The sequence below is a fragment of the Malus domestica genome, chromosome 10 (genome assembly GCF_042453785.1).
Source record: "Malus domestica chromosome 10, GDT2T_hap1".
NCBI lineage: Eukaryota > Viridiplantae > Streptophyta > Magnoliopsida > Rosales > Rosaceae > Malus > Malus domestica.
The window spans coordinates 27,591,390-27,615,333 of NC_091670.1; the positions used below are offsets into that span (position 1 = coordinate 27,591,390).

A 23,944-nucleotide genomic window follows, 5' to 3' on the forward strand; every position below is an offset into this window, starting at 1 on the left:
TCCCAAACCCACCTCCCCATTAATCCCCCCAGAAACCTAGCGCAGCAACCTCCTCCTCCCCCCCCCACCCCCCAACGAACCATTCCCGTCAAATCCCCCTTCCCCCGACGACCCACTCCCGTCAAATCCCACCCCCCTCCCCGACGACCCACTCCCGTTAAATCCCCCTTCCTCCGACGACCCACTCCCTTCAAATCCCACCTCCCCCCCCCCCGACGACCGACTCCCGTTAAATCCTCCTTCCCCCCAACCCGAGCCTCGTCTTTTCCCTGCAACCCAATCCCACAAATTCCACCTCCCAAAAATCATTCCCTTCACCATCTTCATCCCCACTCCCAATCCCAACACCACCGAACTGTGTGGATCTGAGTTCGCGGGGGGTGGGGGAAGGGGTTAATGGGATCTCAACCCAGAAAAGAAAAGCAAAAAAAAAAAAAAAAAAAAACACAAATCTGGGATCTAGGTTCACGATGAGGGGTGGGGGAAAGGGTTAATGGGATATGGGGGGTTCGCCGGGGGGGGGGGGGGTTGCCAGAGAGAGAGTCAGAGAGGGAGAGAAAGGAGTGAGAAAGCAGAAAGAGGAGAGAGAGTGATGGATATAGGATTGGCGTTGGGGCGAATAGAAAGCGGGAAGAAGGTGGGGATTTTGGATCTGGGGAGTTTGGGGTTTGAGAGAGAGAGTGAGGAGAGTGGGAGGAGGGTCAAACCGCTGAGGAGGAAGGCGTTGGCGGTGGTGACCTGGCGGAGTTGTGTGGGTTTTGGATCTGGGGGGTTTGGGGTTTGAGAGAGAGAGTGAGGAGAGTGGGATGAGGGTCGGGGGTTGGGTCGGAATGGGCTCAACGTTCTGGTCGTCTTCGTGGCGGTGAATTTGGGTCCTGCGCTGCATCGCGGCCTGTACCGCAGAGTTCTCTCTCTGATTCCTCTGCTCTTCACGGAGGTCCTTCGTCACCACCCGATCTAGCCGTCGACCGGGATTTCTCATCGTCGCCTTGCTGCTCCTGCTCGTTGTCGTCTTCGACGACGAAGATGATGCGGGTGAGGATGATGTCCTTGCAGTTTGGGGGGGATATGGGTTTCGCACCGGAGGGGTGGTAATGGGATCTGGGTTAGGTTTCGCGTCGGGGGGGGGGGGCGTGGTAATGGGATCTGGGTTGGGGGGTGGTCGTATGGGGTATGGGTTTCGCGGGGATATGGGATCTGGGTTGTTCTCTGGTTTTTTTTTTTTTCCCTTCAAAGGTGCAGGTATGGGGTGGGGGAAGATGGGAGCAGGGAAGAAGAAGGCTGAGGGGGGTTCACGGGGGTGGGGTTTTGTTCAGATTCTGGGTTTTTATTTTTTTATTTTTTTTATTTTTTTATTTTTTTTAATTTAGAAGATTTAGGTATTTTTAAAAAAAAATTAAAAAAATTAGTTTTTTTGCCACGTGGCAGCCTCATCAGCACAAATGTGGCAGCCACGTCAGGATTTAACAGACTAATGGATGGAAAATCTAACGGAGGTGTTATTTTGAAATAAAATGGTACTGGATGTATGAAAGTGAAATGTTTTAAAGTTGTTGTATGAGGTTGTAATTGACCTCAAACCTGAGGGGCTACTATGTAATTTACTCTTTTTTTTATTGAGAAGATTAAATAAATGATCAGATGTCAATAAATGAGAGAGGTCACAAAAAGTTCTGGATGCAAATTATTGTATCTTTAAAAATACCTAACCCCTAAAAAAATTAAATGACCTAATAAGGTTGATGTCACATGGTACATGGAGACAAGTAGTACAATGCCACACTAGTTTCGTGGGTGGAAACCAAAGGAGGCCGTTTTCATGCATGCGTCACCAAAGGGTGCCAAAATTTCTAATTTATACTTTTGTTTGGATACCAAATTAGGTCGTATCACATTTGTCATATTTCTTATATTTCATCTTTCTACTTGTTAAGAGAAAATTAGAACAATGATTCCTAAAATTTGGTCAATTAGAGTTCTGATCCCTAAACTTGTCATAATATGAAGTAATAGTCTTTTAAACTAATTTTAACCCCATTGAAAATTTCACTCAAAATAAAGGGTTTAAAGAGCCCAAAACTGAGTGAAAGTTCTAATAGAATTATTCAAGTGGTGTGATATCCACACACCCCATTTTACTTCTCACACACCTTTTTAATTTTCGGCCGTTAGATCGGATGAATTGAAGAAGATCAACGAACATAAATTATCAAGGGGTGTGAAAAGTAAAATGGGGTGTGTGGATAACACACCCCTTATTCAAAATGACTGTTGCTCTATAATATAACAAGTTCAGAGACTCATACTCACAGAGTTTTAGTTTAAAGACCAAAGTTCATGAACTATTGCTCCAATTATTTGTACCTAATATCTCGAAACTCCTCCACACACCCCTTATTCAAAATGACTGTTGCTCTATAATATAACAAGTTCAGAGACTCATACTCACAGAGTTTTAGTTTAAAGACCAAAGTTCATGAACTATTGCTCCAATTATTTGTACCTAATATCTCAAAACTCCAATGAACATGTAACTCAAATGACTAAGAATTCTGTCGCTGCACTCAAGACGTGTTTGTTTCCCCTCTCCCCAATTTTTTGTTATGAAAAATACTCTCATGGAAATCCAAGTTGCCCGCTAAACAAGCACGTTCTTTGACAGGATCATTGCTCCAAAGATTCTGATTCATTTTGTTTTAACCTAGTTTGAGTCAAGCCAAGGAATCAAGGGTGGCGACCCATATGAGACTCGATATTCATTGTTTCATCATCCCTCACCTACCCAGAAAGAGTTGTCTTTTGGATTGTCAAACTTTGTCTACATTCGTTTCTTTATAAATACTTCGATTTATCACGGGTCCAACTATTGGGAAAGACGAGACTCGATCTCTGAGCATGAATGTGGATTAAGTATTTTCTACCACTTGAGTTACAAGCCTCCGAGCCTCCGAATAAAGAAGGATAGACCGTTAGTCGGAAACTTTAGCGAAATAAAAAATTAAGATGAAAAGGAAATGAGAAAAGTGAGAAGAACTTGAGAAACTAAAAGTACAATCATCACATCCATCAGCAACCTTCAAGCCCCATAAGCCTTTGGATCATTGGCTAAGATTTGGGGGACATTTTTTCTTTTTCCATCACTTGCCAAGGGAAATACAAGGTGGGACAGATCACTGGAGGAACATGGTTGTGAACCCTTTTTGCTTTGTTTTCTAAATTCAAAATTTAATACACAAAACACAAAAGTTATCTAGGGCAGGCAACTGACAGCTACAATCTAACTAACGAGTACAGTGGGAATATACAATTCATTGACAGATTCCTTCCAACCATAGATCAAATATAAAGGGACTTGAAGCATCAACATTCCGATATTAATCCAGGAATTAGCGTACAATCTTACATGCTTTAGGAACTTGTAGCTTCAAGTGCCTCCGAGGACGTACTTTGGCAGCTTCTTTTTTTCGAACTCACCTGAAAGTGAGAACATTACGTTGTCATTCGGAGAACATAGCAATGGAAATGAAAGCATTCACGTTATATGAGCCTATAACATGGTCCTTTCTGTACTTCCCTTCTTTCATGGTTCTCTGTGAGTTCTCGTGAGCGCTTGTGAGTTTTAGTGTTATAATTAAAATCCCTCCTCCCCACAATAAAGTGGTAAGCATTCATAGGTTTTGTCTCAGGTCTAATGACTCCACTGCATCGTTGCATCTTTCAATTTTTGACAGGTGATGATCCTATCTTTGTATATGTTAATAAGGGTAGAATAGAAGCAAACCATGTTGCTTCCGCGATGAAGAAATCAAAGTTACAGTACAAATAATGATCTTTGCAGCACAAGACATGGATGATTTTGACAAAAATATGCAATAAGAAGTTATAAATGTAAAATTGCAATTAGAAAGTACAATGATTCACCTTAGAAGACAAAGGAGGTAAAGAAGCCTGGCGTGCAGGATCTCTTATCTGCTGAATCTTGCAGAGCGGGTTCTGATCTCCTCCAAACATTTTGATGGGGTTTTTTGCCTCTCCCCATGTTCAGAAGAGGAAGTCAACTTCTCTTTTCTCTCTTCTAGAATCTGTAGCTTTTCCATTAGCAATTCAACCTCAGTGTCAATCTTCGACCTTTCACTATTTACTGTCGACAATGAGTTCTTCATTGAGTCTATCACCAAGGTTTTGCATTGGGAGCTATCCAACATCGATAACCCACAATGCATATCCAAAGAACTTGGAATGAATGGTTCAGTATCCACCTGGCTTGTACTTGGCAAACCTTGTAATAACTCACTGCTACTGACTCCGGCAGCACCAAATGTATGAGTGAAATCTTGGGATCCATCCAATGCAGTATAAAGTGATGATCTACTTTCTTCTTTCCAAAGTTCAGTTTTACCATCAACGACATGAACATCATAAACAGCTGGCTCAATATCAAGCATTGAACCATGCAAATTCCTCTGAAGATCCCCATCACGCTGTGGCACTTCTTCATCACAATGTAAGTTTTCCTCGGTACCATTATGAGCTTGGGCTGCTTCAGTAGTCATTTCTTGGCACATTACATTATCCGTGTGTACTTTTTCTCCCCTTTCTGAAAGTATGCATTTCTCAAGTGAATCATGTTCATTAGGATGGATTTGTTTTTCAACAAATGAAGCCTCATACTGAGAAGTACTATTTGCAATATTTTCGATTGCCGTACAGTTGGATTTACTATCAGCAGTCTGCTTTAGCATCAGTTGTGCATCTGTATTTGGATCAAGTGAAGGTGAAGGCCTTTTTCCCGATTCACATAACATTTCACTCAAATCAGCATCAGACCGTTCCTTTCCTAAGACACCCATCTGCCTATACGATTCAACTTCCTTCTCCAAAAAATGGTTCTCCATCTCCCTCCTAAGAAGAATCTCTTTCAGAACATCCATCTCCTCTTCATCATAAATAAATTTTTCTTCGATCATCCTTTGGTACTGCCTCACTTCCATTTCTATCGATGCTTTATCCTTTTGCAGACGGGCTATCATGGCCATTGCTTCATCAGCAGCACTTGCAGCAGCAGCTCGCTCTTTCTCTAGCTCTAGATAAAGAGTAGCACAAGCAGCTTTCTCTTTTTCCAGTGCTTCTTCCAACACCCTGAGTTTATCAGTTTCATTTCCAACAACGGAAGCCTTTTCTTGCGTGTTACTAACATCCATGTCCTTACTCACACCAAATAATCCACTCAATTCAGAACTTTGGCATATACTTTCAGCCATATCATCTCCAGCTGATGCTTTCACATAATCTAAAATGAAAGAAAATCCGCAAAAGTGAGCAAACATCATTACCAATACAGCAAAACAACAAGTTCATATGCAACCAATTCTAGTTTTAAAAGATTTTCGAAACTAAAATTGCAATAAATTTGATTCACACTACATTCTAATAGATATATAAATCCACACATTAAAGAAAACAAGTTCCTCTAATACAAAAAACATGAAATTAAGTACTGAAAACAACCAAACGAGTTTAGATATTCCTCACTCACCTTCTCTACCAGCTATGGCAACTGAGCTTTCACCCGACATCTCTCTTGTATCTCTGTTATCGCAAGGAAAGGGGAATATGCGAGCAACCAACCTTGAACTATCACTTGCATAGTAAGAAGAAAGCCTTCCGTATTCAGGGGCGGCTCTCCTAGAGCGCCGAATTCCAGTCCTTTTCTTTAGAGTCATTACCCTCTTCCCCTTAGCATCATACCCACTTTCCCTATCAACCAGGTTTTGCAATCTGGGACTCGAAAACGGGCTAGAATCCGCTTCACCTTCCAACTCATGGACTCCATTCTCACAATTCACATCTCTGATCAGTTTCCTATTCAAGTTGCATCCTTGATCCCGAGACCAAATAACATCAAAAGGGAACCTGCTCTTCACCAGCTTGTGAACATCGCCGATCGTCCCAACAGGCCGGTCAATAAGCAACTTATGTAAGCAAAGATCACGGTTTCGATACCCGAAAACCCCATTACAAGGACATGGCAAATAAACCCAAAAAATCCTCAACAACTTCGAGGCGAAAAACATGAAAGCAGACACACACAGCAGGAAATAAGCCAAACCCAGGTGGAGAAAAGCTCGTATAAGACCAGCAAAGGTCCAGGGCTGAACTTCTTGGCAAGCAAAAGCCATCCCTTTTCAAAGTAATCAAAATTCTGGGATTTCACAGAATTGTGGGAAGCAATTGACGAATCATAAAGTCTGCTGATTTGGGTACAACGAATTCACCAAACCAAATCATCTGAGAATATTTTGCTGAGTTGGGTGTAAAGAATTCACCAAACCAAAAGCTACCCAGTTGGGAGAATATTAAAAGAGAAAACGCTGCAACATCATGAATTCATGATTACAATACCCTTGGAAGTAGAAAAATTAATAATTCAAAAGATTCTCTAAAAATTGTGACGGAGATGATCATATCCTGCACTACTAGAATTCTCCAAGTAATGAATGAATCCAACTAGGTACAAGTCAATGACGCACACAATACTTAGTCCATAAGGAAGATGAATTAAAATAAATAAATAAAAGAAAAAATAGTAGAAAAAAAAAGGTAAAAATCTCAACTTTGACAGGAAATTGGTAACTCAGAGAGCTGAAAGAGAAAACCCAGCAAGGGTATGGGGAGATCGTGATGGGTTTGGACTTTTGAGCCGCGAGGTCGGAGAAAGTTCGCAGAGTTTTGGAAAGAGACGGGCTTTTGAACTGGGGAAGAAGATGGTAAATCGGCAAGTATTTCTATTTAAGTATTAGCTGACTGCTGTTGACATTCACGGAATCACCGTCGTCATCTATTAAGTCTACTTTTAAGTATTAGCTGACTGCTGTATTCTTATCTGCTGCGCGCCAAATCCCCTCAGGGGTAAGGGAGATATTTTTTTAATGTTACTGTGATATAAGATGGTACATCACGTGTTGTTATATAAATGGTGAGATATATGTATTAAAAGGTTAATAACTTAAAAAATAAAATTTTCTACCATTTACATAAAAACACATGATGTACCAGTCGTGTTCCCTCACAATTAACAATTTCTCGGGGTAAATGGTGGCACCATTCGTGGAAATACTGCGCCATCCTTTTGTTTTTTTAGCCTCATTGGCGGTATGATGTTGATAGATAAATTAGATTTATAGTTTAAATTTAAAAGTTAAATAATTAATAAAATAAACACGTTAATCAACATTTATGTAATAATTCAATCTTTAACTTTTATGTCATTTAATTTATAAAATTTTGTCTACAAATCTTATCTCTCTATCATTATCCTAAATTATAATGTAAGTATCTATTTGTTAATATATCTTAGTTGATGAATTATCAAATTGTTTATTCACTCATATCCATGGTCTAAAATATCGATATTATCCCGATATTTTCATTGAAATTTCTGTGTTTTTGGACTACGATATTTCTGATATCATCGATATTTTAGAACTTGATAGGAACTCTATGTGGTACTGAGTCACTCATGTATCTTACCATGCAATGTATAAAGTGTAAAATATTGTACTAATTTATTATATATAAATGATTATGGTGTGTTTAAACTTCTTTCATTAATTACTACATATTTTCTACACTCACAATGTTTGCCAGCTCATTGTATAATCAACTTAAATCAATTAAATCCATCATGCAATGCATTTCCTTCCAATTTTTTGTGATAAACTAATAAATAATTGACTAAATAAACATCCTACAAAGTTTCAATAAAAGTTTCCAAGTTTTTCTTACAATTTCTGTGGTTTTTATTCAATTTTTATCGATATTGATAAAATCCCGATATTTCCATCGAAATTTTCATGCTTTTGGACTACCGATATTTCCGATATCATCGATATTTTAAACCTTGCTCATATCATAGCATTATTGATTAGTTACATCAAATAATGTTGCGACGGTGAAACTCATAATTTCTTAACACAAATGGCAAACCCATATCAAGTAATTTGTGTCGTGCCAACATTTTAAACGAATTCTTAATCGATTTGATGGTGAAGGTAAAATGTGACGTAAAACATTGGTAAAAATAGCACAATGTGTCACTTTACATTTTAGAGGACAAGGCACGATCTAACCCTCGTATTTCAAAACGCCAAAGAAGTTTCGCGTATATATATTTTCTAAATTTTTTATAGAATAACAATTATTGTCTATTGTATATTGAGTTGTGATGGAGAAATAAAGAAGAAGTTTTGTGTATATATATTGAGTTGTGATGGAGAATTGAAAAAGATGGTTTGGTATTTATCGAAAAACAAATTTTTTCTATTTTATTTGATTTTTATATGTTTTTTATAATTTTTTTTTACTGTTGGTATAATCTTGATCGATGATTTTCAAACTGATCTGAAATTGACGCCCCACAACATGGTGAGTGTCTAATGGTATTTTTATCGTTAGAAATCCAAGGTTTAGATCATCTAGCCATTGGAAACCCAACGGCTTTCCATTCGCCACGTGTCTAAGCCATTGAATAGCACTCAGTGCTCTGCTGCAGCAGGGCACACCGCTGAAGTTTTGTTGGCCCACCCTCCCTTCTTCACGCGTGTGTTGCACACGCTTAGTAAAAAAAAAGATGGTGATTGACGCCATGTTAACGTCAACTTGCTTTTGACACATACACGGGCTTTTGAGTGGGCAGTGGTTGGCCCACCACTTGCCCTTGCTTATTCAACTGCTGGAGATGGTTTGTTTTTTTGGCTGGAGGGCAACATTGTTGCCTTCCGCCTCGCCTTCCACCAACCGGTGTTGATTGACTCGGGAATCACATTCTTTTATCTGAGTGCAGGGCATTTATTCAGAGTGTTTCTTTGCTGGTGTTTGTTGTGGCTGTTTGATCACCCTTCCCCTCCAGGTCAGTTCAGTTATTTTCACAATTGTGCTGCCCTGCATACATGCATAACAATGCCTGCAACTCTAGATACTCTGAAGTGCGAATAGAGTTGTATAGATATGTACTTAAATCTATGCTTAACTAGGTAGAAGATACGTCTCATAACATGCTGTAGCTCAAAGAAAAACTAGGGAAATGTTGCAATACTTGCTAAAAGGAGTGAAATGTTTTAAAAGTTTCAGATTTTCTTGGCTTTTGAAGAGTAATATTTTCGATGCTGGAACAACAAGAGTAGAGATTGATATCCAACCTTCGTTCAAGTACTAGCCTAACTTGTTCTCTTTTGCTTTCTCATCTCAGTCGTCAATAGGATTCTTCCTGAGGGAGCGCCCCCGTCTTTGCCCTCGCTACTGTTGCAACAGCACTGGTATGCAAAAGCTCTAAATATATGAATGAAATAATCATTTTTCTGTAATTTCATGAATCTAACTTGAAGATTTTCCAGGGCATTTGCACCATCTTCCCTTACGCCCTTCCGATGTGGCTGCATCAACGGCATTATTCCTTTACCTGAGACGCCGCTACTCTACCTAGCCAGAATGAGTTCCCAGAAATAGAGGATAGAAGAGAAATTACTGTGATTATTTTTGGAGTAATATCCAATACAAAATATTGATTTTTGACACAATCCTAGATATAAATTATCATACCAAACGTTTTTTACAGTCCGCTCTTTCACCTTACCATAAAAAGCTTTAAATAACAGAAGAAATACAGTTGCATTTTTAAGGATAAATTAACTATATAGGGTAGAACTATACAAAATAACTTAATAGCTCTCTTATATGAAGTAATTTGATCACAGAAGTCGCAAAATTCGAGTTCACATGTCACGGGATGCGAGATACGAAAGCTGAATGCTGAAGGCTTCTTTGAGCTCGGCCAAAACCTCTGCTATGGTTGGCCTTTGCGATGCATCTCTCTCCACAGATTTTATAGCAACTAATGCTGCCTTTCTCATGCTTTCGACATCAAATGTGCCCTGCAGGCTCTCATCCACTATCTCATATGCACCTGCCTGTAAGTAAGGCTTGGCCTGCACTCGTCAATACAAAGAAACAATGAACTTTCGCCTGAAGGAAGAACACTGACACGCAAAGAACGAGGTGCAACAAAATACAGATATTCGGTTTTACCCATAACACCAGGTTAAAGGAGTCTGGAGTTCCAGAGTGACTCAATGGTTCTCTCCCGCATATCAGCTCCAGAAGAACAACTCCAAAGCTATAGACATCACTTTTCTCAGTAAGCTGCTGGGTTGAGTAATATCTGTGAATTGAGTTGTATAATTAATCCGTCAACACACGAGAAAAAGAAAAATCCATCAGAAATCAACAGCATTATGGAGGGTTTGAAGAAATACTCAGGGTCAATATAGCCGGCAGTGCCCTTAACGATAGTGGTCACATGAGTTGCTTCCGCTTGCATTACTTGCTTAGAAAGGCCAAAATCACAAACCTTAGCATTCATCTCCTTGTCCAGAAGGATGTTACTGCATTTCACATCACGGTGTATGACTCGCGGCTCATTCCCGTTGTGTAGATAGTCCAATCCTTCAAAAGAAAGAAATGACACTCGTGAGTTAGATAAAGTTGTTGAAAGAGAATAGGAAGACCCAGATCAGAAGCAGAAGAACCAGCATACCTTTTGCAGCATCGACAGCAATTTTCAGCCGGCGAACCCAACTCATTGAAACTTTTTTACTCTTTGGACCTGATATAACATCAGAACACCTCTTGAAATTGCAACATGGGATTAAAGAACAACACTTTTTCAACAAGGAATTAAAATTGCTTTTGTTGATGCATAATTTTGGCATACCATAAAGATGGTTAGCCAACGATCCGCCAGGAAGATACTCATAAACAAGTATTTGCTGCTTTGCTTCATGACAGAATCCTTCCAAGCCTACAAGATTTTGATGGCTAATTCCCGACAAGAGACGCACCTATAAAAGATTCGGAACTCAGAAGTTACTAAGAGCTATGAATTTTCAAAATATCTCTCCTTTATAAGCGAGCAAAGAGTTTACAGATTGAGATGGTGAACCTCGTTGATAAAAGAATCTGCCCCGAGTTGGCTTTTATCGAATCGTACTTTCACAGCCACCATTTTTCCATCCGAAAGCTTTCCAAGGTAAACACAACCGAAACTACCCCGGCCTAGAACCTCCTTAAACTTGTTTGTAGCTGCCTTGATTTCTTTGTAGGTAAAAACTCTTGCAGCATTCCAGTTTCGCATATCCGCCACCGCCCCTAAGCAGTAACCAAACAACGTTCGTGTAAGAATTAAGTAAGAATCTTCAATGTACAAAATCATAATCTGGATGTTCACATACTTGCCGCGCAAGTCATTTCAGTTCTCCTTTTCTTCACGTGCAAGAATACTAAAAGGAAGACAAATATCGCAAGTGCAAGTAAGGCTCCTCCAATTGCGCCAAGTATAATTGCTACACGGCTGTGTTCAGTGTGTTTCTTTCGGGGAAAGAGTGTAACTTGTGGTGCCTCAATTGAAGAGTTGGATGAAGGATCATTGCATGACATTGTCGAAAAAGAGAGGCATAAATTTCCAGATGTCCTGCACAGTATCAGTGCATTAGCACAAGAGGAAACATAAGGTGCAGCAGACGATGACAATGTTAAATTCAGTACCTGATTTCCAAACTTTCTCGGTTCAAGGACAGCGGAAGAGTGCCTTGTAGTTTGTTGTTTTCCAGGTTCCTGATAAATGCAGAGGATGTATACTTGAGTGAGACTAATGATTTTACTTGGTATACGAACTGGAAAGTATACTAGGGTTCACTTACAATAAGTGAAGTTCTTCTAACTCTCCCAAGCTGTCTGGAACGATTCCCTGCAAAGTATTATTTTGCAAGTCCCTCCATATAGAGTAGGCAGAAGAAAAGTGACAATGCAATGTTAGTATCAGACTCCGGGTTCATAAACAAGCGTAAACTTATGTTCAAAAGCATAGAAATGCAGAAAACATTCAACTTACAGAATTTGGAGGCTAACCAAGTTCTCCAACTCAGTACCGAAGGATGTTAGCCGATTGAAGCTCAGATTCCTGGAAGTTCGAGTCAAGTAAATGATTGTCACGATGTAAAGAGACAGAATTTCAGGTAAAGAATAAAAGGGGATTACAATTTCTCGAGGCGTGTCAAGCTGCCCAAATTCTGTATTTCACCAGCAAGTGATGTGTTATGCAGATCCCTGAGCATAAATACCACCAAAACATAAGGAAAATGTAACATCAATTTTAGCAAACTAGTTAGATTTCATCACCAAAAATATTATCAAACTAGTTTACAATGTTTTAAGATCAAGCAAATCGCCGATGGCTGCACTAATCGACCTCAAACTGATTCCCGGAAGCTCCCTAAAAAGACATAGACGGTAAGTTCAGCATAAGAGATAAAATGAAACGTTAATTCTAGAACTACAACGAACATACAGTGATGTGACTATGTTTCCTTCGCATCCAATTTGATCCCATGATTTAGGAGAGCAAGGATCATCTTGCCACCCCAAATCTAAACCGGTAGACTGTTGGATAACCTGAAGAGCTGATACTGCAACATAATGTAGGAGATCACACAAAAATAAAGTCAGTTGTAGATCGAAATTAGCGCATCGAGTGACCTTAATTATTAATTGTGGCAAATTGAAATGGTACCTGTAGTGGAGGAGGCTTCCTCTGGAACATCGAGAATTTCATACACCTCGATTGCGTTGACTTGAGGATAGAAGCTGATGGTCTTCAGTGTGACGTTCAAGCTCATTATTCCTCTCTGTTTAAAATATAGTGTTCTAACTTCTGAGCTTCTGATGGTATAGTTTGACTGCACAACAGCACCGTTGATTAAGATATCGAACGAAGGAAAAACAGGAAGAATCCCAGCAAAATAGAGGACAATGTAGTAGTCTGCCAGGGTATCAAGAGGAAAGGTATATGTCAACATGGTCCTTCGCGCCAAAACTCTTGCTGTTTGGAGAATGGCAGCAGGGGGAGCCTCCTTCAAAGCAGAGAAATTGAAGCTAAGCTGAGTCTTGAACTCGGTGGACGTATGAAATGGCGAAAAGCTTTGATCAGCATCCCATATCCGATCATACGGATCCAAAGGATACCTGTTTTTAGACAACGAAAACTCCAATAAAACATCAAAGTTAATGGTGAACTGACCCAACTCAGTATAAGCTCTTGAGAGTCAGAAAATTTCATACCTCAAAGTTCCATTCGTGTAACCGCAATTTATCCGGTAGTTTTTCCTAAGTGACTTGTTAGGGAAATCTTCCATGCCACTTGTGTAAGCTTCTTGAGGAAGTGGCCTAACTTCAAGTGTAGAAATTACAGGAGCTCCTCTACCTGCAATTTCGTGCAAACAGAACGACACCATGTCCTTGTCAACTGGCCAAACGAACTCTTCTGTCCACGGATCATTTTTTAGGAGATCTATAGTACTAACAATGGCTGTCCCAAGAGAGACGGAGAATGACGGGGGCCTTCGATGCCCGTCATAGTTTTTATATACAAACTGAGCTCTCACAAGAACCAAAGATGACACATTGGTGACTGGTAGCTTGTAACATTTCCGGCCTTGGGAAATTGGGAAGTACCGAACCGGGACACTAGATGAGGAGGTTCCTTCAATGTAATCAACACTGGTTGTGTTGCCTGTGGTGATGTATGCACTGTCTGGAATCCATGAGATTGAAGATGAATCGGTGTAATCGGCAGTTCCACCGCAAGTTAAGCTCAAGAAACCTGTCCATCATTTGCATGAAGAACCAACACTTAAAATGTAGGAATTAGGAGGATAAACCAAAAAGTTTGATGAAAAATTTGCATACCATCTTGGTCACATAAGGCAACTAGCGAAAAGCCAAAGAACAGACAGATGCCAACCCAGAAACAATGGAGGTCCATGAATTCGGAACCACGAAAGTTTGCTATCTTCAGAAACCAGAGAAGCCCAAAATACTTATCTAGGAAACAAAAGGGGTAAACAGAGTGAAGATTTCAAAAGAAGGAAGTGAAAGAGATATTGGTATCCAAGAAAATGATTGTATTTCTTTAGTGGGGTCACTGGGGTGACAAATTGATGAGTTAGTTACGAATAAAATATCAAAAGTGGCATTTTATTTAGCAGTTTTTGTTTAATAGTCAGGACTACTCAGTAACACAGGAATTTTAACGGCTCTATTTAGTAATGAATCTGTAAAAAGGAGATAAAAGAAGGTTGTGACTGAGGATGAAAAAGGCGCACTGGTGATGATGGAGTAGCAAATAATTATAATTATGAGCTATGCACAGTGCTAGTAATAATATTGTAGTAGGTGTTGAAAAAGAAGGCCACTTTCAGTTATGAATAGAGAAGTTATTAAGAGTACATGTAACATAGTGTTAATTTTGGGGTTTTGAAGTGAGAGATTCTGCCGCATCATCGAGGATATATTCTCATTTCAATGTCTCACTCATTATGTGGTCTAGTCTTGTCTTGAGCAAGATACTCGTATAAAATATATTATTTTTGTATGCATGCAACGTTCCAACTCATCGTGTTGTAAAATTGGGAAACTTTTTTCTTGGTTATTTTTTAAAAAAAAAATCCAGGAAAAAATAAGAAAGAAAAAGGGAGGGTCTTGCTTGTCTTAGATATAAGCAACAGTTGCATTAGATTAATTAGTCAAGGCTTGAAATGCAAGTTTCAGTAATGTGGGTTAGTGGAAGATGATGATGCATAGGATGCTTAATGCAGGATGCAACAAAACAATGATTTTTGTGGTTCCCTTTGTGTATAGCTTTGCTTGTAATTTCTCTCTTGCTCCAACTGCGACCTTTTATGGGAAGAAAAGGTGCTTTGTCCTAACCAAACCCATCATTTTGGGCCTACAAAGGAAGACAAAATATGAACCAATACCCTATGTTTCTCATGCATCAATGATATATGCTATTTATTTCTAAGACCATCTCTAACTTTTGGAGTAAAATCTAAAAATTTTAGTCCAAAAAATTTAGATTTTAACAAAAAAAATCACTAAATTTAGGTGAATTTTGAGTTAAATTATTTTTAAATTATTTTAGCCGTTGAATTTAAATTTGAGCCGTAAGATCTTTTTTTATACCGTTGAATTTGATTATATTAGATACCAGCCGTTGGATTCAATAAATATATAAATATAAAACAAGACAAAAATTTGAATGTGGACAACCAACGGCCCATTTAAATGCACGATAAAAAAATATAGAGCCGTTAGGCTCATGATTGCAAGCCTACATGGGTGGGGTCCGGCTGCTGCTTCCTTGGCACCTGCAAAGGTTTAGGTAGGTGAGAGTTGGGCATTTGGGCTTCACTTTTTGTTTTTCACTCTCACATGTGGGCTCCACCGTTAATTTTGGGCTAAATCTTGAGAGGAATTTGAGTTTTCTTTAAGTTTTAACACTTAAACTCAATTTTAGAATAAGGGTTGGAGAGAAATTTGAGGAGGGGGGGGGGGAATTTAGGACTTACTCCAAGGGTTGGAGTTGGTCTAAGTTTATTCATATATTTGTTGAATATTTCAACTTCTTCCTTGTGTATCCCATGACTTTGAGTCAGAAGCTCCAGTTTTGGAGAGACTTACATGAAACAAGAACGCCAAGGACCAAGGTAGCGTTGACCTTAATCTATCATATGTCACATATGCTTTAACTTTCTCACGTAGCATTGCATGATTAGTTTGGGACACCGTACCTCAGCATTCCCATTTCATGTAAATCATTGTGCTTAGTTAGTCAATCTGAAGCCAGGCAAAGCTCTCTCTAATCGATAGGCCTGTATGCATACATGCACCTGCCGATGTCAACTTCATGTATCAAAAATGGGGAGAGAACCAAGTATAAACCATAGATAGGAAAGCCTACTATTGTAAGGGATTTCAAGGTTTAATCATCACGGAATAAGGTGGACATATCCAAGTTCAAACATAAGCACAACCGATAGGGTTATGAAATTGGCCAAATTTCTGGTTTAGCAGCAGTGCAATTTAAGACTCTCATGTTGAGATGATCCAATCTATATCGGTGTCCGTCACTTTCGCCTTTGCTGTTTGTGCTTGGCCTTTGAAGTGCTCGGCTTGGCAACAAATTGAAAATTTGGATCTGGCTTTTGAGTCGAGGCTGCAGTGTACCCTGCACAATCAGTGCTTATCTCACTTACAATATGGAATGTGGAAAATATCATCAATCAATTATAACAGAGTAATTGATACCGGCCTCCCTTCCTCACTCGGTTACAATAAAGAACTTTACCTTGTTCAATCATCAATGGTTTTGGGTTCTGGCCTGATGAAGGATTTTCCCCAAATTTAAAGATTGCTCCATTGTTCGGCTTCTTGGCATACGGCTTCTTGGCATTGGAATCCTACAAATGGTGGGTAAATGCATACACAATTTATTTAAGGAAGCAGATTCAGATCAATGTCACCCTGTACGGGGATTAGGGCATTGTATAAGAAAAGAGAAAACATAGAAGATTTTCCATCATACATTGCTTTCAAAATATATAACGAAAGTAGCTTGAATCGCCTACTCTAGATCCCAAGAGACTTATTAATTGAATTAGCCATTGTAACAGCAGAGGAGGATAAAACCCTTCTCCTCACTAATGAAGTAATATCCTCTCACTAAAACAACAATTAAGTTTCCTTGCTTCGGCACTGCATATTGTTTACAGAAGCGTATACCTATAACTTGTAACCTTGTAGCCAGCCCGGCACCAAAAACTAGGAAAATAAGGAGTCATCTGAGTTTCAACAACAAAAAAGGGAGGCATCTGAATTGGATTCTCTCAATAGTTAAGTTGCCACGCCCAGCCGGGGAGGAGGAAAGTACAAAACTAAAGGAGTTACCCTACTTTAATGCAAATACATTGTTGAAGCCAGTTTCTAATCTCACATTTGCAAACGATGAATTTCCTTAGCCATCCTTTTCAACCTAAAAGCGCCTAAATACGACAAATTTGTTCCACATCAGGAAGTTTGATTATCAGATCTTAAAGAAAAATCACAATTTACTATCGTGGATTATTTTTTGTGAAACAAAATTCACAGAACGAACATAACAGACCTAAAAGACACTTACCAATGAATGGAATCTTAAAGGTACTTATCATTTATTAACTAATACTACGTGCAAATCATACACAATATCATTGTGTATTTAGAGCTTATGATGTCTAGTTATATCAAGATCAATATTGCTTTCTAATACATCAAAGGGCTCCTAAGTAACTTAACTTAAAGAATTGGAAACTATCATAGCACAAGAATAAGGTAGACAAGGCTGAAACTAAAGGAAATCACAAATAAAAACAAACTAGATAAAATTAATCAAATTCTATTTCATCATTTCCTTTGTTGATATAAGATTCTAGACTTTTAAAATCCACAGTTCATCAGGATATATGCACAGTAATTAATACAAAGTTATAAACTAAAAAATAAATGGTAGGAGAAGCTCAAACTCACAGCATAATAGTCGACCCATCTCATATAGCGCATAAGATGTTCAAACGTTAGAAATGATTGGCCTGTTCTGGGACAGAAGAAGCCCTACAATTGCCATGCATAAAAAAAGTATCAGTCCTTGCAGCTCTTAAACTTTTTTATGTTTCAACTATTTTATCTTTATCATTGAAACTTTTAACGTCGTTTTGTTTGATGGTATCATAACTAGTACCATAACATTAGTAGCGTGACTTTGAGCACGCTAAAAGCCCAACAATCTAATGAATCTGGTTACAAGTGAACCAAATATGCAGAGAGAAGAAAATAGTGAAGCAAATATCACTCAAGGAAGTTGATCTAATGTATAAGGCTTAAGATTATGAAAAGAAGGAAAGCATAAAGTCCAGAAGTACGGTATAACAATGACAGAACCAGGATTTTGCTAAATCTAGCACAGCTAAGTCCATGAATAATAATGAGTGAATCTAAAATCGACTAACAAGGACCATATGATTAAATGCCAGTAATTGGTAAAACTACGTGGTACTTATATTAGGAAAAACTGAGTTTATTATATATTGAGCTATTTAATGTTACAAAGGCATTCTTTTTATTAAAACCATCATGCGCGCATTCGCTATAACCACCAAAAATCTTGCATCGCTTGATGATAACATGCTTCAAACATTAAGTAAGCACCTATAATGTGACCGTTGAAGTAATTCAACACGTGCAATTATTTGGAAAACGACATTACCAAGATTCCTCTTAATTAAACATGTTACGACAAAGCTGAATTGAATGTTCAATGATCGTGTGCCATGCACTAAATATATATTGGCTGTATGAAATTCAAATGTACAGAAGTTACATGGAAACAATACTTAGATTCATCTAAAACATGTCCAACAAAGCTGAACTGAATTTTCAACGATCTTGTACCAACCATGTATGTACTGCCAATTATATCATTTTAACATTGAGCGATCTTAAAAGATAACCAGTATCATCTAATAAGAAATACATTGTTTTGTAGTATCAAACATTTCTACCTAAACAGAGTATGACATTTTTGTGTTCTATCGATATAAGATCAACACAAATTCACGTGCAGTCCAGACAAAAAAAAATTTCTATAGTAAGTTTCAGCTTTAAGCCTTTAAACCACAGGTGTGGGCATAGCCACATTGGATAGGTGGATGTTCTCCTGCCTATGTACCCAAGTTTGAATCCCCTCCCAGCTTGTATAAAAAAAAGTTGAGCATCTAAGCTAATTAAACAATTTATTAACAACACCAGAAAACAACCGAAAGCTTCAAATCTGCACTTCGAATGATCAAAACAGTGGTTCTGCTCCTCATAAAATCAACAACAAATTTTATTTTTAAAATATCTTCCACGTAAGCAAATGAGAGCACATGGTTCCCAGTTCTCTAAAACAACATATACCTTACATGTCCCCTATATTTTTAAATGAACAAAAAAATCGTTAACAGTCACAGCACAAATCATATAAAAAGACACATCGCACCGCAATCAAAACCGAACCCAAAGCTTCAAAATTTACAAAGAAAGCTTTACCAAATACCATTCAAACTAAAAGGGTATAGATTTTAGACTACCTTTACATGATTCCCTTCTCTTTTATCCAACTCCCAACCTTCAGGAATCTGAAGCCACCTATTCCTCGGTGCCATTGCTCAGAAAAAGACCAACCCAGAAAACTGAACTTTCTGCGCAGCTCTCGACAGCAAAGCGAGGGGATTTTTATTGCTGGGTTTTGGATAAGAGCGAGGGAGCAAACATGGAAGGAGGAAGAGAGAGATAGGTTGAAAAACACGTGGTACCATTTTCTGGTGAGGGATGATGAGGACGAAGAATGCTTAAGATGGTATGGTAATAAAGACGATGAAGAAGAATCTTATCTGGGTTCTTAGCTGGTCCTCGATTTTTCATGCGGACAGACGAGAATTGTGTATTCTGCGCTGGATTTTTGCATATTTGGAGAGAGAAAGAGAGAGAGAGAGGGAGAAGAGAGAGCGCGCCAAAATTAGGTTTTTACCGGCTTCATAAATAGGGAAGCAGCCGTTACTGGTTTTGAATTGGCTCGCTCACCGAGGATCTGCCAAACGACTGTGTTTCGTTGTTGGGCCATGCGGTGACTAGGGTTGTATACAACAGGGGTGTTTGGGGAGAGTCAGGAGAAGCTCTTATGCACAAGTTTAAGATTAGGGATTTTGTGAGAGGGGGCGAGACCAAAGTCGACCATGATTAGCCTGACAAATTAGGAGGTGGGGTAGAGAAGTTTTTTTTATGTGTCTAAATTCGCACGGATACGTAGTCCACTTGTTGGACTCTAAAATTTCTGAGAGTTAGAGATTACAACAAAGGAAAATGCGGCATCTCAATCTAAATGTCTTGGTCACCCTAAAATAATTTCTTTATATACCTTTCTCTATATGGGATTGTTACTAGCACTTTAAAAAGTTATGTTGCACTACTCTCTCACAAAATGATGCAGATGTAAGTTATGTCAGTTAGATAGTACAATGTGCTCGTTTTATTGCACTCAAGTTCGAATTTTCTTTATCATAAATTAGAGTGATTTAGAATATCGTCTTTTGATAAAATTGAAAGTGAAAAATTATAGCAAGATAACATTTTGGATTGCCAACAACAATTTAAAAAACTTAGACAATTTTTTTTTGGAACAACATGACTTCTCATTATCTACACTAAGGAAGAGAGAGTGAGCTTAGCCTCACAATGGACTTGTGGTTCAAAGTTGTCTTTGACAAGATTCAAACCTAAAACCTCTCACTTACAAGTGAAGGAATACTACTAGACCGTAGTATTAGCATCTTATATTAGCACCTCGGAAAAATAATTGTCTAACATAGAGTTTAAGTTGATTTAGATATCTTCTTAAGTTTCATAATGCATACTACTTATTTGTTAGTTCATTCATATATTTGTTAAATATGCATATTGGCAACAGAACTGTGACGATATTCTTACTATACCAATAATATGGAATCCCATCCGTTGCAAAATAGTGTATGTAGGTCTCTCTCCTAGTTTAGATGCTCAAATGTCAGTTCTCCAGGAATGCTAATCCCCAGCCAAAACACTACTCATGCATAAAAAATGCCGAGCGAACCAATTATTAAAAAAGGAAAGCCCACTACTATATATTAAAGGACTTCAAGTTCAACCATCACAAAATGATGGTAGATTAGTTCCAATGACATGATGATGGACACACACACTACAACAAAACTTGCCAGAACAACCGAGAGTTTTACAAATTTGACATTCTGGAAGCTTTAGAATCCTTCACTTTTGCTTTTTGCCATGAGAACGCAACCTTCGACCTTCAGTTGAGCTGTTGCATGCTGCTGCAGGCTCGGTGCTTTCCTCACCTACAACAGAAAAATTAAGGAACTCAAATTCATCAATTATAACATAGTAATTCATCTCCCTCCCTCTCCCATCAAGTGAAGAAGTTCACATCTTTACCTTGTTTAGTGACAGATGACTTTGAGCTCTGGCCTGATGAGCGTTTCTTCCCAGCTTTTGACCTAGATACTTCATTCGGAATGGTGCTTCGAAAATCCTACACATGATGGCCAAATTGCTTTCAAATCTAGAAGACTATAACGAAAGTTGCTTGAATAGCCTACTTGGGAAACTTAGCGATTTATTAGTACAATATGATAAAGCCCTTCTTCCAGTTGGGAATATCAACTGACGTAATATCAGACCACGAAAACAACAATCAAATTCTTACAGAGAAGCCCGACCTATACCTTGTTGGCAGCCAGGCACCAAAAACCCAGAAATATAAGGAGGCAACTTATTATAGGATTGTCGATAAGATGAGGCTAAAAGGAAGCCTATAGTTAAACTGAAAGTACAAACTGAGTTGCCCTACTTTAATGCTGTTTGTACCATACTTGACCAATCCCGAAACTACCGAGCACCGGCCAACGCTATACTGTCAAGGACCCAGAAGAGTTCCCCTCCGACCAGGAGGCCAATCACTACTCGACACGTGTCAAGATTAGAAGCCAATCAGAGCGCAGCACGTGTCGACATCAAGAACCAATCATAACATGACACATGTCAATGTGACAAAGCTACAAGTTTTTCTATAAATAGGGGTCATTCCCCCACAATATTGCCTAATGCCATTTTGTGTTAAATCATTCACAAGAACTCACTAAATTGAGAGCTTGATCCCTTGTACTTGTGTAAGCCCTTCACTACTAATAAGAACTCCTCTACTCCGTGGACGTAGCCAATCTGGGTGAACCACGTACATCCTGTGTTTGCTTCTCTGTCTCTATTCATTTACGTACTTATCCTCACTAGTGACCGAAGCAACCAAGCGAAGGTCACAAAACCTGACACTTTCTGTTGTACCAAAGTCTTCGCTGATTTTGTGCATCAACATTTGGCGCCGTCTGTGGGAAACGACACTTATTCCTACTCTCTTCAGCTGTGTCAAGCTGGTTTCTATCATTCGTACACTTTCTTTTGACCAGGCATCCCTCTCCAACATGGGAAGCGAAGGAAGCCACAGCACACAGAATGACACCCCCCTTGCACATAGTGCGAAACAACGAAAGAAGGAAGGAAAACGAGTTCTTCTTCAAGCTAAAGTCGATGAGTTGGAAGCTCAGAACAACAAGATAGCAATGAGGAATGAGGTCCTCCAGGAGCAATATGAGAAGCTCTTCGAGACACTCCACGAAGCTAGGCAAGCTCAGACACGCGAGCTTGTTGCTCCCGTGGAAGTCAACCATCAACTGGGTGCCCTCCAACATGGAGGGTCACATGCATTCGACATAGATATCCCTGATAGGGAACAGATTACCCCTCGACTTGATAATCAACATGAGGCTTCTCTTAACCCAGTTGCTTCGACCCGAACCATGAGAAGTGGAGGGAGACACCTCTTTGCTGAAGGGGCAGAAGGATCGAAAGCCGTCTTTCGCGATTGTCGGGATTTCCTGAAGCAACGTCGAGAGAATTCCATCCATATAAGCTCAAAGATTAATGACCCAAGGATTTCTGAGAGACTCGGTCCCCTGCCACGGCCCAAGCCGGCCACCAATTTGGGGAAGGGGCAACAAGTCCTAGAGAGACATGAGGGTACAGGGGACTCAGAGGTGTTCCGACAGACATACCCTGGAAGCCAGTACAGCGAGTCCAGGGAAAAATCACATGCCCTTGATCAAACCTTCCTAATTCCAAGAGGAGATGGAGATTTACGAAAGAAAGCTCCAGTGACACATAACTCCGCTCAGGACCCCCTTGTCCTACAACTTCTTGAGGAAGTAAACAAGTTGAAGGCTGAACGTCAGGCTGAAATACCTGACTGGAACCAACCCAGGCCTGGCCCTCTTACAAGGAGGATCCTCAACACCCCCCTTCAAGCAAAGACAAAGCAAAAGCTTGGCTTGCAACTTTATACTGGAAAAGAGGACCCGATTGAGCACCTTAACCTCTTTGAGTCCACCATGGCATACCGGATGCACACCGACGAAGAGCGATGTCTTCTCTTCCCCTCCACCCTCTCTAGTGGAGCTCTAAATTGGTATTGTCGTCTTACACCTGAGACGGTAGACTCATTTGAGGAATTGAGGAAACTATTTGTTTCCCAACACATTTTCCAAACCGATCGCTTGCACTCTGCAGATGACTTGTACACTATCCGCCAGAAGCCAGACGAGTCATTACGTATGTATGCTGGCCGCTTCAGCCATGAATACTCCCGGTGTGCCGAGGCAGACGACAAGACTGCCCTCAAAGCCTTCACGGCAGGCCTACGTGATTGTTTCTTTAAATACATGATCAATGCCAATACTTGGAAGACTTACTCTGAGGTGATGGCGCAGGCTTATAACCATGCCTCCGCCGAGGCAAAGACATATCAGGAGAAACCCCCTACAACCATCCTTTATCAACAAGTGGGAGGTGGAAGCCAGACTCACCTAAATGAGAAGACCTCGACTTTCCAAACAGCAGTGGCACCTCCCCATGCCTTGCATAATGCTTCACCGAATCAACAGACATATCAATTTCAAGGCAAGAGGAAGGATTTCCATCCTCACCACTCTCCTTTCAGTAAAAAGAGTAAGGGACACTATCCCGATAACCAAGGGTATCGCCACAATAACGCTCGCCCCCAGGCAGTCAATGCAGTGGGTCAAACCCGCGTCAAAATACCCCCTACCCCAAGGTATGAGACATACACGCCCTTGAATGCCACATGCGCGGCCATTTACCCCAGCATAGCTCACCTGATACCAAAGCCAAAGCCGAGGCACCCAGATTACACGCCCCCGAATAACGCGGGCATGTTTTGTTGCTACCATGAGCATAACGGCCATGATAGCGAGAAATGTATCATCCTCCGTGATCGTATTGAAGCTTTGGCACGAGAAGGAAAAATTGATCAATTCCTTCTTCACCCTCAAAGGGATAACCGTAACCAACGCCAGGT

At 39.7% G+C, this 23,944-nt stretch overlaps 3 protein-coding genes and 1 long non-coding RNA gene across 5 annotated transcripts; 1 reads left to right on the top strand and 3 right to left on the bottom strand.

Annotated features, from left to right (window-relative positions):
• Positions 1–3,062: 3,062 nt before the first annotated feature.
• On the bottom strand, positions 3,063–6,865 carry LOC103445399 (uncharacterized). Its single transcript, XM_008384406.4, has 3 exons — positions 5,537–6,865; positions 3,922–5,290; positions 3,063–3,474 (listed from the first exon to the last, which is right to left on the bottom strand). The coding sequence occupies exons 1-2, from the start codon at positions 6,177–6,179 to the stop codon at positions 3,966–3,968; spliced, it is 1,968 nt and encodes a 655-aa protein (XP_008382628.3). The 5' UTR covers positions 6,180–6,865; the 3' UTR covers positions 3,063–3,474; positions 3,922–3,965.
• A 1,887-nt stretch (positions 6,866–8,752) lies between these two features.
• On the top strand, positions 8,753–9,609 carry LOC114827678 (uncharacterized). Its single transcript, XR_003776798.2, has 3 exons — positions 8,753–8,908; positions 9,248–9,314; positions 9,393–9,609. It is a non-coding gene; the product is annotated as an uncharacterized lncRNA (long non-coding RNA).
• LOC103445398 (probable LRR receptor-like serine/threonine-protein kinase At5g48740) lies at positions 9,564–13,956 on the bottom strand. The gene is made up of 16 exons (XM_008384405.4): positions 13,798–13,956; positions 13,171–13,711; positions 12,623–13,074; positions 12,401–12,518; positions 12,257–12,325; positions 12,091–12,159; positions 11,945–12,013; positions 11,754–11,825; positions 11,599–11,667; positions 11,286–11,524; positions 10,997–11,202; positions 10,769–10,895; positions 10,592–10,660; positions 10,311–10,500; positions 10,084–10,216; positions 9,564–9,983 (listed from the first exon to the last, which is right to left on the bottom strand). The coding sequence occupies exons 1-16, from the start codon at positions 13,871–13,873 to the stop codon at positions 9,771–9,773; spliced, it is 2,712 nt and encodes a 903-aa protein (XP_008382627.1). The 5' UTR covers positions 13,874–13,956; the 3' UTR covers positions 9,564–9,770.
• A 1,858-nt stretch (positions 13,957–15,814) lies between these two features.
• LOC103445397 (uncharacterized) lies at positions 15,815–19,343 on the bottom strand. Of its 2 annotated transcripts, none has more exons than XM_008384403.4 (4): positions 19,056–19,343; positions 17,455–17,538; positions 16,238–16,349; positions 15,815–16,117 (listed from the first exon to the last, which is right to left on the bottom strand). In XM_008384403.4, exons 1-4 carry the CDS (start codon positions 19,128–19,130, stop codon positions 16,017–16,019), a joined length of 372 nt encoding a protein of 123 aa, XP_008382625.1. In that variant the 5' UTR covers positions 19,131–19,343; the 3' UTR covers positions 15,815–16,016. The 2 variants fall into 2 exon arrangements, with proteins under 2 accessions (XP_008382625.1, XP_070663364.1); XM_070807263.1 differs by having other exon boundaries at positions 15,815–16,105; positions 19,056–19,279.
• Between the last annotated feature and the right edge of the window lie 4,601 nt (positions 19,344–23,944).

Coding starts and splice junctions, on each gene's coding strand:
- LOC103445398 (XM_008384405.4), bottom strand. CDS start 13,873: ATGGACCTCCATTGTTTCTGGGTTGGCATCTGTCTGTTCTTTGGCTTT. Junction 11,203..11,285: donor TGAAATGACTTGCGCGGCAA/GTATGTGAACAT, acceptor GTTACTGCTTAG/GGGCGGTGGCGGATATGCGA. Junction 10,501..10,591: donor TGCTGTCGATGCTGCAAAAG/GTATGCTGGTTC, acceptor TTTCTTTTGAAG/GATTGGACTATCTACACAAC.
- LOC103445397 (XM_008384403.4), bottom strand. CDS start 19,130: ATGGCACCGAGGAATAGGTGGCTTCAGATTCCTGAAGGTTGGGAGTTG. Junction 17,539..19,055: donor GAGAAGGGAATCATGTAAAG/GTAGTCTAAAAT, acceptor TGGCAATTGTAG/GGCTTCTTCTGTCCCAGAAC. Junction 16,350..17,454: donor GATGGGTCGACTATTATGCT/GTGAGTTTGAGC, acceptor CACCATTTGTAG/GATTCCAATGCCAAGAAGCC.
- LOC103445399 (XM_008384406.4), bottom strand. CDS start 6,179: ATGGCTTTTGCTTGCCAAGAAGTTCAGCCCTGGACCTTTGCTGGTCTT. Junction 5,291..5,536: donor TGCCATAGCTGGTAGAGAAG/GTGAGTGAGGAA, acceptor CTTTCATTTTAG/ATTATGTGAAAGCATCAGCT.